The 16,953-nt window shown below is 45.2% G+C and overlaps 1 protein-coding gene across 1 annotated transcript in view; it reads right to left on the bottom strand.

Moving 5' to 3' along the window:
• Positions 1 to 8,764: 8,764 nt before the first annotated feature.
• The window catches only part of LOC115086114 (oocyte zinc finger protein XlCOF6-like), a 35,680-nt gene continuing 27,491 nt past the window's right edge, over positions 8,765 to 16,953 (bottom strand). Inside the window, exon 4 of the mRNA XM_029592635.1 lies at positions 8,765 to 11,025. Within this exon, the coding sequence (XP_029448495.1) occupies positions 8,846 to 11,025 (2,180 nt within the window). The 3' untranslated portion in view covers positions 8,765 to 8,845. The remainder of the gene's footprint in view (positions 11,026 to 16,953) is intronic.

Below are 16,953 nucleotides of genomic sequence, written 5' to 3' on the forward strand. Positions count from 1 at the left end.
GAGTCTCCTAAGTAAGACCGTATGAAAAGCTTTACTAAAATCCAAGTAAATCACATTCCCTGTACACACCCAGATCAGTCTTGTAGGGATCCTTTTCTTCAATTATCTTATTCAGGTATTACGTTGCGAATGGTTCCCTCTTTTTTCCCAAAGTTGGTCTCTGCCTTTCATGTTAATCAGACTATCGAGCTTCCGGCGTTTGCAGACTTGGATGCTTCCACGCAGCATGCTAGGGAGCTTAAACTGTTGGATGTCCGTAGAACCTTGCTTCGCTATCTCAAGGTTACTAATCAGTTCAGGAGGTCTGATAACCCTTTTGTGTTCTGGAGCGGTCTCTCCAGCTACTACAGAATGCTACGGCCAGGATCCTCTCAAAATCCAACAAGAGGGTCCATATAACTCCAATTTTAAAGAATCTACATTGGCTACCAATTAAGTTTAGAATCCTTCATAAACTATTAACAATCACTCACAAAGCCATACACATTACTCCTCTGGATCTTACAATACCTTTGCAACTCCACACCTCGGTCCGTCCAATTAGACTGGCCCAGAGAGGCACTCTTCAAGCACCCTCCATCAAGACCTCCCTCAGTAAGAGAGCTATATCCGCCTTGGGCCCCAAGCAATGGAACCTGCTCCCTCCTGAACTGAGGCTGGAACGATGTCCAATCACCTTTAAGAAGAGACTTAAGACTTTGTTATTCGAACAAGCCTTCCCATAACTACTCACTTCAGCCTTGGTTCTTATCCGCATCATGAGTACTCTATCCAACTTGAGGCCTTCATAGTCCTCCCCTATTTAATGTCCCTGCTTTTCGCCCAAGTTATACAGACCCAATTCTCTATACGTGCTTCACCCATTTTATGTTTATCCAGGTTACTTCTACCCTGTTCATTGTTTTAATCCAGGTTACTTCTACCCTGTTCATTGTAAAACAAGACTTTGTCTCTGTTATTTTTTGCTGGTTGTAATGTAAACCGAAGTGATAATTAATCTTGTTAATTGAACCTCGGTATATAAAAAGTTATAAATAAATAAAGAAGGGTACCAAGACCTCCAAAGCAACGATTGCCAGGTGGCTTAAGAAGGCTATTGGGTCAGCATATATTCTCAAGGGCCGCCAGGTTCTTGATGGTTTGCGAGCTCACCCAACACGGGCTCAGGCCGCTTCATGGACAGAGGCTCAGTTGGTGTCTCCGCAGGAGATTTGCAGAGCAGTGACTTGGAAGTCGCTGCATACCTTTGCAAGGCATTGCCATTTAGATGTGGGATTTTCGGATTCCAGGTCTTTTGGTGAAGGTGTCTTGCGAGCGGGACTCTTCAGGTCCCACCCTCTCTAGAAAGCTTTGGTACATCCCGGATTGATCCAGGTACGTACAGGGAAAAGAAAATTGGTTCTTACCTGATAACTTTTGTTCCTGTAGTATCAACGGATCAGTCCAGATCCCGCCTGGGTTAGAGGGGAGAATCGTCGGGAGAGTCGTCCGCTCAGCTATAATCTTTTCAGCAAACATCTGTTCCTTGTTGTAAACTTTCAGATCTTTTCAAAATTGTTTAACATGGTTTGTTATGTCAGTTTATTGTACATAGTGTGTTTTCAGCTTGGGTACAGATCAATACTGAGCTACTGCAGGTGGCACCAGGGTTTTTAAGCAGTGTCAGCGAGGCTTTTCTCTGTCTCCATCTGCTGACAGGGATGAATAAACCCAGGAGTTCTGGACTGATCCGTTGGTACTACAGGAATTAAAATCATCAGGTAAGAACCAATTTTCTTTTGAGTGCTCTTTCCTGATCCAATTCTCTAGTCACCCAATCAAAAATAAATCAATCAGATTTGTCTGACAGGACCTTCCCTTGGTGAATCCATGCTGCCTCGGGCCCAGCAAGAGCAAGTTTGCTTACTGTAAACGGTGTTTTCCGTGGATAGCAGGATGACTTAGTCATGACTTTGGGGCATGTCCTCCGGTCCTCTAAGTGGCGGAGCTCTCTCAAAGCACACAGAGCTGTGCTCTATGTGCCCGCATGGAAGTATCTCCCGTGTGACTCCCATCCTGCCTCAGTCTGTTTTCGAAGCTCTGGACAGAGTCTGATAGGAGACTTCCAGGGAGGTGGGAGGGAATTATGTGGCTAATTCATCCTGCTATCCACGGAAAACACCGTTTATGATAAGCAAACTTGCTCTTTTCCTAAGATAAATAGGCTGAATTAGCCATGACTTTGGGGAGTCCCAAGCTGGAAGGTTGGAGCGTCGGCGCCCCCTGGAGACGGTGTACCACCTCTTCCAGTTTCTAGTGATGCACTCAACCTGACCCGTGGTTGCAGACAGTCTCTCATTTCTCCTTGACAGAGGATGGGTCGATCTGCTACCCTCTGCGGCCAACTGCTGATCAGCAGCGGTGTAATGTGTCTTTTCTAATATAGCAGGGAATCTACTTTACATACTGTAAGGTCATACTCTGAGCGGGGGGGGGGGGTTGGGTAACACGCTTGCACTCAGGTCATGGGAGGTGACATTAGTCCTCATGTCCAGCAATGGATACGGAGGGGAGGGACACAGAGGGGACCTACAAGTCATGGTTCAGGCGATGGACAATACATTGTAATTACCCCGGTTGGGGTTGGGAGCTCTGTAGTGTAGTGCTGGGTGACATATCTGTACCTTACCGATGTTATGCTCATGGGTGATTTGAAAATACTTTCATGGAATGTCAAAGGGCTAAAAAACCTACCCCAAGATATAGGTAGGGCAAAGGTGGATATTCTGCTGTGTCAAGAAACTCACCTGAAAAAACAAGTTATGAGAAACTCATGGTTTCCCCACAATATCCAACGCAATATTATGCGGCTGCTACCAAAAACAATAAGTATGGAGGTGTGGGGGTGCTCTTTGCCAAAGACCTGATCATTGACGTATTAACTGTGATTAGGGACACTGAGGGCCATTATATTATCATTAAGTTTAAAGTGGGGGCGGCTCTGTACACACTAGTGAATGTTTACGCGCCGAATCAGGGACAGGGGCCCTACTAGCAAAATCTCTCCAGTGGTCTGCAACAATGGGCTGAAGGACACCTTATAAGAGGGGGAGATTTTAATCTCACTAGATACCCATTTCTAGACTCTAGTAGTGGGAAACATGGTTCTAGTAGTGCACATAGAAAGAGCTTCAAGCGATTGCTGAGGGATTGTCAGCTGATTGATGGCTGGCGGCTGTTCCACCCAGGGGAAAAATGTTATACCTTCTACTCTAAAGTCTACCAATCCTATTCTCGGATTGATTATCTCTTAATCTCTTAATAAACCACACTCAGGATACGGGAATTGAGTCATTCACGTGGTCTGACCATGCAGCTATCTGGTTACAGCTTAAGGGAGTGGGAGCCCCCTCCGGAGCACGATACTGGAAATTAAATGAAAGTCTCCTTGATGATGTCCAATTCTGTAAGGATCTGGAGACTGACATTAACCACTATATAAGTGATAACAACACAGGGGATGTGTCTGCTACTGTGGTTTTGTGATAAAATAATTTCTGATATCTGTAGGCTACCTCTTAGTGAATCCCAAGCAGCTACCGATGAGGCTTCGCCGCAGATCGTGTTGGATAGGGCTCACAGAGCCCTCGCAAAACCAAGGGGCAATGTACCCAGGGATATTGTGGTGTGTTTCCATAACTGCAATCTAATCTCCGCCCATGACACTGCCTGAGCCCAAGTGGAATGAGCCCTTACCTGAGTAGGCAACAGCATTTCAGCATCCATCAAAATTACATAGCTTTTACTCACAGATATCTGCACAGTGTTGGAGAAGGTGTGGAACATCTGGTACATACTTACATATATGGTGGTCATGCCCAGTAGTGATGAAAATTTGGGACAGCTTCACTCAATTGATGTCAGAAGTGGTGGGTTATCAGGTACTTAAAGACCCGGCTATATTTCGCCTCCATTTTTATGGGGATACACCAACTCGTACAGAGGACTATTTTATACAACAAGCTATTCTAGCGGCCAGAATGGAGCTCGCTTGTCATTGGAAACAAGATCAGGTATAAAGACTCAGAACCAATGTCAGGAAGTATTTCTTCACGGAGAGGGTGGTGGATGCCTGGAATGCCCTTCCGGAGGAAGTGGTGAAGACCAGAACTTTGAAGGAGTTCAAAGGGGCGTGGGATAAGCACTGTGGATCCATAAAGTCAAGAGGCCGTCAATGAAGAGTGGGTGGCTCGCCAGAATGACAGCTACTGCCTGGAAATAATACCCTTATTCAATAAACATACACATGGTTTCTGTGACTCCAACATCGCTCTAAGCTTCAACAACAAGAGGAAATGTGGAAAAAAGAATTTGCAATCACAAAGCGGTGAGTAGCTGGCTTGTTACGGCGGTTATTACCCCAAACCAAATAAGCCTGATACTTCACTTTCAATGCATATCTAGCATAGCTCCCTGCTTCAACGGCAGGGGAGAAGAAAAACTGATACTTCACGCATATCCAGCACAGCTCTCTGCTTCAACGGCAGGGGAGAAGAAAAACTGATACTTCACGCATATCTACCACAGCTCTCTGCTTCAACGGCAGGGGAGAAGAAAAACTGATACTTCACGCATAACCAGCATAGCTCCCTGCTTCAACGGCAGGGGAGAAGAAAAACTGATACTTCACGCATATCCAGCATAGCTCCCTGCTTCAACGGCAGGGGAGAAGAAAAACTGATACTTCATGCATATCCAGCACAGCTCCCTGCTTCAACGGCAGGGGAGAAGAAAAACAACCAATAAGGGCTGTATAACATAGTCTGGGTAAAACATAACATGGGTGTAGCTTGTTTATTGCGGCGGTTACTACCCCTAACTAATCAAGCTTGATATTTCACTTGGATGCAGCTCCATCACTGCTCTCTACATTAATGGTGGGGGTGGAAGGGAAACCGAACTAAAGGTTACTAAGAGCCAAGAGAAACAGATACGTATGAGAAAAAAATGTGTGAAGCTTGCTGGGCAGACTGGATGGGCCGTTTGGTCTTCTTCTGCCGTCGTTTCTATATGTAGGTACCCACCATGGCTTTGGTACTGAAAAGGCTGAACACAGTCTGTCACTTGAATAAATTAACCGCAGTCAGACGAAAAAGATTAGCCACTTTTGAGACTCGCTGGAAATGTTGGTTTGTTTGGAAGGAGCGTCATATGACTGCGAGAATCATTAAGCCCTTACTTTGCTACCGTTATGCTTATGTACTCAGCAGCTCTACAATATGATAGTTTAGATGAGCGGGAGATGGCTAGAGATCCGGACTTGTAGGAGGGGGAGGGAAGAATTAAAATGTAGACAAAAATGCTAGAGGTTTTACGTTCAAGGTTTATTGGTCTTTATGATACACTTGTCTTAAATTACAAATTGCTAACATTTTGACAGAAAGTTGTTTTGATTGTTTATACAGCTTGTATGATCCATGCTTACATTTATATTTTACCTGTCTACAGTATGTACATTTGATGACTAAGTCCTCTACAGTGCAATTCTGATAGACAGAGCCTTCGTGACAGGTTAACAATTAGATCAAACAAGACTGTGTTCATACTCGTATTCATCTGTGTTTATATTCTGGGTACAATATGCATTGTTTTGGCATTCATTGTTATCCGACAATCCTGTATTTGGTAATTTTGTAACCATTCTGTTTACTATACTGGAATAACCTCAAAAATATAAATAATTAAAAAAAAAAAAATGGCCCACATCAGAATGAGATAAGGAGTCAGCATTCATCTGGTCCCTGAAACAGGCAAGAGCCGCAACCTGTACCTTCAGGGAATTAAGGGCTAAGCCTTTATTACCCATACTGAAAAAATTCCAAAATGAGCAGGATCTTAACACCTCGATCCTCACACCAGGCCTCAAACACTCTCCAAACCCGCACACAGGCTAAGGAGGTGGAGACGTTTCGAGTGCGAAGCAAGGTGGCAATCACCACCAAAGAATACCCGAGCTTCAACAAACGAGTCCTCTCAGGGGCCAAAACGTAGGACAAAACCGAGTTGGATCTTCATGAAGGGCAGGTCCCTGCTGCAACAGATTCTTGTGGGGCGGAAGACAAAAGGGGGGGGGGGGGGTTTCAACCAGGAGACCATGCAGTTCTGGATACCATGGTTATCTGGGTCAATCTGGTGCTACCTGTGGCCGTCGATCCTGCAAACTATTCTGCCCCAGATGGGCTATGGGGGAAAGGAATAAGGCAGCTTGTCTTCCAATCAGATTTGCAGGGGAGCTTGGATACCTGGGAACCACGAATCTCTCCTGCGACTGAAGAATCGAGGAACTTTCGCATTGCGCAAAGTTGCCAGTAGGTCAAAGAATGGAAGGCATCAGGGATCCACTATCAGCAGAAACGCCTCGTCCGACAATACCCATTCTCCTGAGTCCAGACTCTCTCTGCTGAGAAAGTCCGCTCTTACATTGTCTTTTCCTGCAATGTGAGAGGCCAAGATCACCTGAAGATGTCCTTCCACCCATTCCATAAATTGGACTATTTCCTGTGACATGTTTTCAGCTAATGTTAAATCTCTTTCTTTCTCAAAGGCCTGCTTAAGTATGGTCTCAGTCCTCCTATCATGTACATACTTCAAGGCCGCTTCTCCCTCCACGGATATAGTCGTCCACTAAGAGTCAGCACAGACAAGTGCATCCACTTTCAGAAAACACAAAACACTCTCTAACCACTGGATCCAGGGCGTTCAGACCTTCCAATGTCCGACCCCCTTTAAAATTTGCCTCCAAAGCATCCCATTCAACATTAATCAATTCTTGAATGGCTTCCATAATAAGGAAAAAAGAGGTTTTTCGCCAAGAAACCAAAATGGAATTCTTCTTTGGCTCAGATATGGAATCTGCTCAGGAACACCCAGGGCCGGCAGTTTATCTCTATGAAAGAATAATAACATGGTCCAATTCCGTTCCAGTCCTGGAGGAATTTCCCCATCTTCAAGGTAATCAGGATTAGTGTCATCTTTGCCAGCCGGGTTCCCATTGGGAATACCCACAGCTTCGGCGCTTAAACATAGGACTGGAAGAGGGAGGGGCCTCCGGCAGAGGATCTGATCTAACAGGATTGGTTGAGGCCGAGGACTGCGCCTGAAGGAATGATTGCAATCCTTGAAAAACTCTACCCAAGAAAAGGCAGAAGGATCCAAGCCAAAACCAGGAGCGAGGCCCACGAAGCTGCTATCTCCTGTGGAGGAACCAGTCAAGGAAGTTCCAAGGTCCGGCGTTAGGCCAGACAAATCCTTAACCAGACCATCATCAGGCTGGGAGGAACCAGGCTTAGTAAAATCAGAAGACAATTCTTCCTGAGGCTCTAAACAGCGCTGACACGTTAGAGGGCACTCCAGGCTGAGATGCCTGAATATGATAGGCAACACAAAAAGAAAGAAAGGAGCTTATATTTCTTATTCACAGCCAACGGAGAACGTGCGCCCAGCCAGCTCGCGCAGAAAAATTTCAAGCACACAAATTTTATGCGCACAAAAATTAGGTAAGAGTAAGCACTGCAAAACTACACACAAACTACGCACCACAAGCTGAGCGCACCGCCGATACATTTAAAAAATGTATGCACAGGAGTCACGCCAAAAACTGAACACACAACTTGTATGCAGAGCCGGACGCACTGCATACACTGACGTTCCAGTAGAGGGCAGTCAAACACGCAAAAACGCCACGTGGCGCACAGGAGAAAGTCTAAAAGCAGGTCCTAGCCCACCATGGGAGTGGAAATGAACGTCAGAATGGTGCGCAGAGCACGGAGTCTGGAGGAAGTCCTGCGAAACTCTACACTGTTTCTGCCTTATACTTTTTTTTTTTTTAAACTTACCTGAGCTCAGCCCTTAATGGCTGAGTACAGAGACGGTCTCCAGCTGCGGGGCAAGAGGGCATCTGCTGTCACCGCCACGATCGACTTCCTGCACCCGCTGCCTTTAAGCTGTACAATCAGCTAAATCCACGCAGGTGAAAACCAGCTACCGGACCAAGGCACACATCTGAGGGACCATGGAAATCACCTCAGGAATTCTTAACCGGGGAGGGAGCTTTGGTATCACCACAGGAGAGCGGGGCAATTTTATTTTCCTTAGTTCTCCTTTTTCAAATCGAAGCAATCCCCAAGCAGGGAGATTCACATCCACCATCTGCTGGAGACGGAGAATACTGGCAGGCTGAAGTCACTGCAGGGGTATATTCTGTGAGGTCAGCTTGCTCCGTCTCCATCTGCTGGAATGGGAGCCTAACCCACTGGTCCTGAAACTATTTCTAGTTCTGTTTTACAGAAGCTGCGTTTGTCTGTGTTACCAGTTCTTTTCTCTGCTGGCTGTGACCCATCCATGTCCTGTGCTGCAATTATCAATCCCTCATCTGTGTTTAAACTCACCATTCCTGTATCAGACTTTGATTTGTGTTGCATTTCTGAAATAACTCTTTATAGTTCCCACTATATTTGTTTTTGGCAATTAATTGTTCATGTTTACTGGTCTGATTCTTTACAAAGATTTATATCATTTTGCAAATTCCATTGCTTCTTACCCTTATGTACTGGTAGAGTTTCACTTATTCCTTCCCCTCACTGTAATAACTGTCCAAGCTTAAGGATAGAGACCAGTTTTGATCATTCACTTTTGTAATTTAGCACTGGAGTATTTGCATCTGTAAGGTTCACACTACCTTCAGTTTTTCGAAAGTACAATCTCAGTGTACACTGGCTCTTACAGGTTTAATGATGGATATAGAGATTTATTGTTCTTGCATCAAACTATTTAAGAACTTTATCAGACAAGTTTACAATTCCAAAAGCTATAGGACAGTTTGTGAATTACATTTGACTCCTGTGTGGTTTCTCTGGTGGCTTGCAAGTTCTTTATTTGTTCTAAAGCTTTTACCACACAAAATACAAGGAGTTGGTTTCACTCCAGTGTGGATTCTCTGATGCCTCTTGAGATATTTCTTCCAACTAAAACTTTTGCCACACTCACCACATGTAAATGGTTTCTCTCCTGTGTGTATTCTCTGATGCCACTTGAGATATGTCTTACAACTAAACCTTTTGCCACACTCACCACATGTAAATGGTTTCTCTCCTGTGTGGATTCTCTGGTGGCTTGTGAAGGTTCCTTTCTCATTGAAACATTTACCACATTCACTACATGCAAATGGTTTCTCTCCTGTGTGGATTCTCTGGTGACATTTGAAGTTTCCTTTCCGACTGAAACTTTTGCCACACTCACTACATGTAAATGGCTTCTCTCCTGTGTGGATTCTCTGGTGGAGTTTGAGGTTTTCCTTATGTCTGAACCGTTTATCACATTCACTACACTGAAATGGTTTTACTCCAGTGTGGATTGTCTGGTGAACTGAGAGAGTGCGTTTGTGACTGAAACCTTTACCACACTCACCACATGTAAATGGTTTCTCTCCTGTGTGTATTCTCTGATGCCACTTGAAATATGTCTTACAACTAAACCTTTTGCCACACTCACCACATGTAAATGGTTTCTCTCCTGTGTGGATTCTCTGGTGGCTTGTGAAGGTTCCTTTCTCATTGAAACATTTACCACATTCACTACATGCAAATGGTTTCTCTCCTGTGTGGATTCTCTGGTGACATTTGAAGTTTCCTTTCCGATTGAAACTTTTGCCACACTCACTACATGTAAATGGCTTCTCTCCTGTGTGGATTCTCTGGTGGAGTTTGAGGTTTTCCTTATGTCTGAACCGTTTATCACATTCACTACACTGAAATGGTTTTACTCCAGTGTGGATTGTCTGGTGAACTGAGAGAGTGCGTTTGTGACTGAAACCTTTACCACACTCACTACATGTAAATGGTTTTACTCCAGTGTGGACTCTCTGGTGGATTATCAGGTTGTGCTCATTCCTGAAGCTTTGATCACACTCAGTATGTATGAATTGACTTTCTACTTTGGGGAACTTCTTCTGCTGTGGGACATTTGCCTTCTTACTGAAATGTTTTTCAGCCTGAATGCAAGACAATGGTCTTTCATCAGTATATTTTTTTCCAGCTCCTGAAAAGACTTTCCTGAACAATAAGATTTTATTGCATTCATTACTTAAATTTGCCTTCTCTCCTTGTTGGAATTTTAGTTGTCTTTTGAAGTTTTCTTTCTGATAAAAGTTTTTGTTCCCATCAGTACACATGAATAATGTTTTTTCTTTCTGTGTTTTTTGATTTATCAGGTCTTGCTTTTGAATGATGTTTTCTCCACTTTCAGGACTTGATAATGTTCCCTTTTCTGTCTCCATTTTCGGGTGATTTAATAAAGAAAACTCAGAGCTATAAGATTCCCCATCTTGAGGGCAAGGAAAGGGTCTGTGACCCCCGTGGGTTCTTTTGTGTCTTACTAAGGATTCACTGCTAGAAAAGTTTTTCTTACATTCAGTACAAGTGAAAGTGTTCCCTTGAGTGTGGATTCTCTGATGTAACTGCAGGGTTACCTTCTGTTTGAAAGATTTTCCACACCAAGAGCATGGAAAAGGTCTCACTCCTGTGTGGGTTTTCTGGTGCAATACAAAATGACATTTCCTATCAAATGTTCTCCCACAGGTGTGACAGGGAAAGGGTTGCTTCCCCTTCTCCTCTATTTGGTGGAGGTCAGAAGTCATTTGATCACTGTTATTACTCTGGAAGGGTCTCTCTACTCTCAGGTCTTTCTGGTAGAGAGCAGAAGTCATTTGATCACTGTTATTAATCTGAAAGGGTTTCTCTGCCCTAGGGTGTCTTTGGTGCTCAGAGATGTCTGTGACCTCCCTATCACTTCTCTCACATGCAATTACTCCATCCAGTGAATCGCCTGCAGGGTGTCGCTGCTTCTGCTCCAGTTCCTGCTGACTTTGGCTCGTGCCTCCCCCCTCAGTCCTCTGGGAAAGATTCTCATAGGCATTTCTTGATTGTCTTGCTGTAAGTGGCAGTACTGTAGGGTGTTCTTCTCTATTCTCCTCCCTCTTCTCATTGTCTGCTGGATATTAAAAAAAAAAAAAAAAAGAAGGAATAAATCGTGTGACAGTGACAATGGAACCTAACGCTACCAATCACCTGGGATCAGACTTCTTGAAAGATCACACAATGACCACATGGGATCCCTGATATTAGAGAATTCTGTGACTTAGCAGAAGCTTTGGGAGACACCTGGAAAACCCCTGTGTGATGTCTTTAGAGAGCTCCTGTGGCTCTCCTTATCATACTGTGTAGGATCTATTTTATTTATTTATGCAATTGTTCAGGGTCGGTTACAAAGATACACGCACATTCAATCACAAATAAAACATAACAACATAAAATGGATAAACTAAAAACATCTTTTCACAAATTTTTCACACTATCGGAATTCCTGTTCTTTAGAATTTGACAATTTTTATAACAGACTGTCCAACCGCCACAATAAGCAAAAAAACAATATCCACAACAACATCAGCAAAAACTGAGTAGTGTCCAATATATAAGAGGAATACCCTCCCCTCTCTCACTCACCCTTTTCCCACCCTGGAACATTAAGTAAGCAATGGAGAAGGTACAGAGAAGGGCGACCAAAATGATAAAGGGGATGGAACAGCTCCCCTATGAGAAAAGACTAAAGAGATTAGGGCTGTTCAGCTTGGAGAAGAGACGGATGAGGGGGGGATATGAGAAGTCTAGATCGGGTAAATGTGCATCAGTTATTTACACTTTCGAATAATAGAAGGACTAGGGAGCATTCCATGAAGTTAGCAAGTAGCACATTTAAGACTAATCGGAGAAAATTCTTTTTCACTCAACGCACAATTAAACTCTGGAATTTGTTGCCAGAGGATGTGGTAAGTGCAGTTAGTGTAGCTGGGTTCAAAAAAGGTTTGGATAAGTTCTTGGCGGAGAAGTTCATTACCTGCTATTAATTAAGTTTACTTAGGGAATAGCTACTGCTATTAATTGCATCAGTAGCATGGGATCTTCTTAGTGTTTGGGTACTTGCCAGGTTCTTGTGGCCTGGTTTGGCCTCTGTTGGAAACAGGATGCTGGGCTTGATGGACCCTTGGTCTGAACCAGCATGGCAATTTATTATGTTCTAAATGATTATTCAAATAATGGAATGAATAAGACAGTAACTAAACTGTTAAACAAATAAATGACTGGAGGCAAGGATAACAATTCAATGATATAAATAAACAATACTCATAACCCGAGAACAGCTAATAAGGAGGGAAAACTCATTCCTTTTCACACAAATCACCCCCATCAAACCTGTCCTGACTTACAGATCGATACAGTAAAGTGCAACCGCGGTTACCCTGCTCCTAACTCGCCTTCTACTCACTTTCCGGCCGCGTTAGCCCTTCCTGCAATACACTATCCCCTTTAACCCATCCCTACCGCCTCTTTAAATCCCCGGGTAACCCCTTCCGCACGCGGCATGTAGATTAAATGTAAATGAGCGAATTAGCTATTCCCTTCCATACAGTGACGCGTGCCCTGACTATCCCTTTTCTACGCCTGGATAAACGCGCGTCCACCCGCCCGCCGGTTGAAACTGACATCTAGAGATAGATATATATCTATCTATAAGTCAGGACAGGTTTGATGGGGGTGATTTGTGTGAAAAGGAATGAGTTTTCCCTCCTTATTAGCTGTTCTCGGGTTATGAGTATTGTTTATTTATATCATTGAATTGTTATCCTTGCCTCCAGTCATTTATTTGTTTAACAGTTTAGTTACTGTCTTATTCATTCCATTATTTGAATAATCATTTAGAACATAATAATAATTATATTTATATAATATATATATATAATTTCACACAAATCACCCCCATCAAACCTGTCCTGACTTACAGATCGATACAGTAAAGTGCAACCGCGGTTACCCTGCTCCTAACTCGCCTTCTACTCACTTTCCGTGCCCTGACTATCCCTTTTCTACGCCTGGATAAACGCGCGTCCACCCGCCCGCCGGTTGAAACTGACATCTAGAGATAGATAGATATATATCTATCTCTAGATGTCAGTTTCAACCGGCGGGCGGGTGGACGCGCGTTTATCCAGGCGTAGAAAAGGGATAGTCAGGGCACGCGTCACTGTATGGAAGGGAATAGCTAATTCGCTCGTTTACATTTAATCTACATGCCGCGTGCGGAAGGGGTTACCCGGGGATTTAAAGAGGCGGTAGGGATGGGTTAAAGGGGATAGTGTATTGCAGGAAGGGCTAACGCGGCCGGAAAGTGAGTAGAAGGCGAGTTAGGAGCAGGGTAACCGCGGTTGCACTTTACTGTATCGATCTGTAAGTCAGGACAGGTTTGATGGGGGTGATTTGTGTGAAATTATATATATATATTATATAAATATATATAATATATCTATATTATATATATCTATATATAATATATATATAATATATATATATAATATATATATCTATATATAATATAGATATATATAATATATATATATAATATATATATAATATATATATATATAGATGTCAGTTTCCGAATCCCCCATCTCCACGCGCGTTTATCCGGGCGGCGGCGGGAGCCGGCGGGCGGGTGGGCGCCTGTTCATCCAGGCGGCGGCGGGCGGGTGGGTGCACTTTTATCCAGGCGGCGGGAGCCGGCGGGCAGGCGTTTATCCAGGCGGAAACGGCGGGAGCCGGCGGGCGGGTGCAGGCGTGTGTTCATCCAGGTGGAGGGAGCCGGCGGTGAAAGCGGCCTCCAGCAGCCCCCGCCGGCAGTGAATGAATGCACGCCTGTGTACGCCCGTGCAATTTCAGTGCTCAAGGGGTGACGTCACGACGCTTGACGTCACGGCATGTGACTTCCTTGAGTGCCGAAATTGCACGGTCGTACACAGGCGTGCATTCATTCACTGCCGGCGGGGGCTGCTGGACGCCGCTTTCACCGCCGGCTCCCTGCTTCCGGATAAACGCGCGTCCACCCGCCGCCCAAATAGATATATATCTATATAGATATATATCTATATAGAGATATAGATATATATCTATATAGAGATATAGATATATATCTAACAACTTTTGTTTTATTTTTCGCCCTGCGCCTTGCTTCGGGAGGGAGGGGGGGGAACCATCCACTTCCTGGTACCTGTCATTTCAAATGTCAGTTGAAATGACATTTGAAATGACAGATACCAGCGTGTCCATGAAGCGTTAGGCCAGCGCACCCAGGATACTGTATAGCGCTCTATACAGTAAAATGGGTTGCGCGGGCCTAACGCTTCACGGACGCTTCCTAGACGCAGCTTGCATTTGCAAGCTATTTACATACGGGATCGAGCAGTAGGCGAGCTGCACTGTGCGTGCGGCAACCGCGGGTGCGCCCGGCACTGCCGCACTGTTTCTACCGCGGCCTTAGAGTATCGACCTGTTAGAGGTTAATTTTAAAAGACGCGCGTGGATGTCCATGTGCATGCGATTCCTGGCGCACATACATGGACGACTGATGTTGACGCACACATGTTATTAAATCGGCTACCTACTCGCACATGAGCGCCCGATTTTATAATGGTGCATGCATGTGAGTGCAAGTTGGCACTTGTGCGCGCAAGGGGGAGGGGGATTTTCTTTAGAAATGTTGAGCGGTGCGATGGGCCATTTCCCCAGTTCTCTCCCCTAGCTACCCTGCCTGCCTTTCCCCTCTCTTCCCCCGACTCCTAAAACCACCCTAGCTACCCTTTTTTTTCCTACAGAGCAGTAGTAAGTTGAATGTGCTGGCTTGCTGCCAGCAGTGCTGTCCTGGCCCTCCACTTTTTAGTTTGTCGTCTCTTCCACGTGCACCTGGAGATACACGCGTGGCTGCGAGCCTTTGAAAAAGCCCTCGGTGCGCGTGCGGCTCGGCCACGCACATGCTCCCGGTTACCACAACGCCTCAGATTTAGACAGCTTCTTTCCCCTAATCACCATCAGCCTGTTAAAGTGGTATAATCGTCCCATACCCTGCTGGATATCCTTCATAGAAGGAGCTGCCCAATTCCTCCAGAATTTAGCTCTCTCACATCTGGCAGCCAAGCAAAATTGTAGGGCCAGTTACCGATGAGAAGCCTGTAAGTCTCACTCAGATGTGTTAAGCAATCCTCTCTGTGCAACGCATTCTACATCCTCTCCCAGGGTTGCTCTGGTCGGCATAAACAGAGCTTTCCAAAAGCAGGCAATCATGGGACAGCTCCACCAGAGGGGGGAAAAGGAGCCTCCAGCACAAACCTGAACAAGCAGCAAAATATTTATGGGTTCTGAGTGGCGTCAAATACCATCACAATAACACTTTATACCCGGCTTCTAGTAGGGGGGCCGAAATAATTCCTATCCCTACATTCATGAAGGCCAGACCCCACACAGAATCTGAAAAAGTAGCACCAAGGTCACCTTCCCATGCAGGAAGACGCTTTGCCTCTCTTTTAGAGATGTATTCTCTCCCTTCATCTGCCAGGGCCCAGAAAGTCTCCAGAAGGGTTTTCCCCAGCCGTAGTCCCAGGAGAACGTTTTCCCCAGCCGTAGTCCCAGGAGAACGTTTTCTTTAGTCATAAAATGCCGGATTTGTATATGAAAATATTTGCCTTGGGGGGGAGCTGTCGCATCTCATCACAAAACCAATCAAATGGCACAAGTCCTCCTCCATCCAAGACCACCCACTGCCGCCTAATACCAGCTAAGACTGGGGACCCCTAACCCACCTCCAGTTCTGGGGTGGTACATTACTGCTCTGGGGACTCTAGGGGGCCGGCGACTCCAGATAAAATAAAAAATAAAGTACTTGGCTGGAGACCTGAATTGGTAGTGTGTAAAATAAATAGCAGAACCGGGGAAGAATATTCATTCTAACGGAAGCGGGGCAGGTCACATCTATCCCATTTATCCAGGTCCTTTCCAACCACATCTAGGAAGGGGAGATAATTTACTTGGAAGGGAGCTGCATTGGCCTTCCCTATATAAATGAGCCCACTGGAAAGTAATGGTGAGATTACTTACCTGATAATCTCGTTTTCCTTAGTGTAGACAGATGGACTCAGAACAAATGGGTATAGTATGCTCGTGCTAGCAGTTTGAGACGGATCTGACGTCAGCACGGGTATATATACCCCCACAGGAAGCGTAGCAACTCAGTAATCTTCCTTGCAAAAGCTGTTATGGATAGACATGTGCTGACAATCAATGAAATAGTGAAAAACAGGATTCCCCTGACCGATGGATAGTAGCTGGAGACCGCCAGCAGTCCCAACCGGAAGGCGTCGACAACAGGTAGAGTGGACGTACTCATGGAAGAAGTGATAAGGCTTACCTTGAATCGGAGAACCCTATCTAGCCAGGCAGCTGGGCGGGATGCTGAGTCCATCTGTCTACACTAAGGAAAACGAGATTATCAGGTAAGTAATCTCACCATTTCCTGGCGTGTAGCCAGATGGACTCAGAACAAATGGGATGTACAAAAGCTTTACTCCCGGACTGGGCGGGAGGCTGCCTGAGGACCTCGTAAGACTGCCTTCGCAAATGCTGTGTCCTCCCTGGCCTGGACATCCAGACGGTAGAATCTGGAGAAGGTATGGAGGGAGGACCATGTCGCCGCTTTACATATCTCTGCAGGCGACAGCATCCTGGATTCTGCCCAGGATGCCGCTTGTGCTCTGGTCGAATGAGTCTTGACCTGTAGAGGCGGAGACTTCCCGGCCTCTACGTAGGCCGCTCTGATAACTTCTTTAATCCAGCGGGTGATGGTGGGCTGCGAGGCTGCTTCACCTCGTTTCTTCCCGCTGTGCAGGACGAACAGATGGTCCGTCGTACGCACTTCTTGTGTCACTTCCAAATATCTGGGCAGCAATCTGCCAATGTCGAGATGGCGTAACAAACGCCCTTCTTCAGTTTTCTTCAAACCCGCCGTGGTAGGCAAGGATATGGTTTGGTTAAGATGAAA

Source organism: Rhinatrema bivittatum, chromosome 2, assembly GCF_901001135.1.
Source record: "Rhinatrema bivittatum chromosome 2, aRhiBiv1.1, whole genome shotgun sequence".
Lineage (NCBI taxonomy): Eukaryota > Metazoa > Chordata > Amphibia > Gymnophiona > Rhinatrematidae > Rhinatrema > Rhinatrema bivittatum.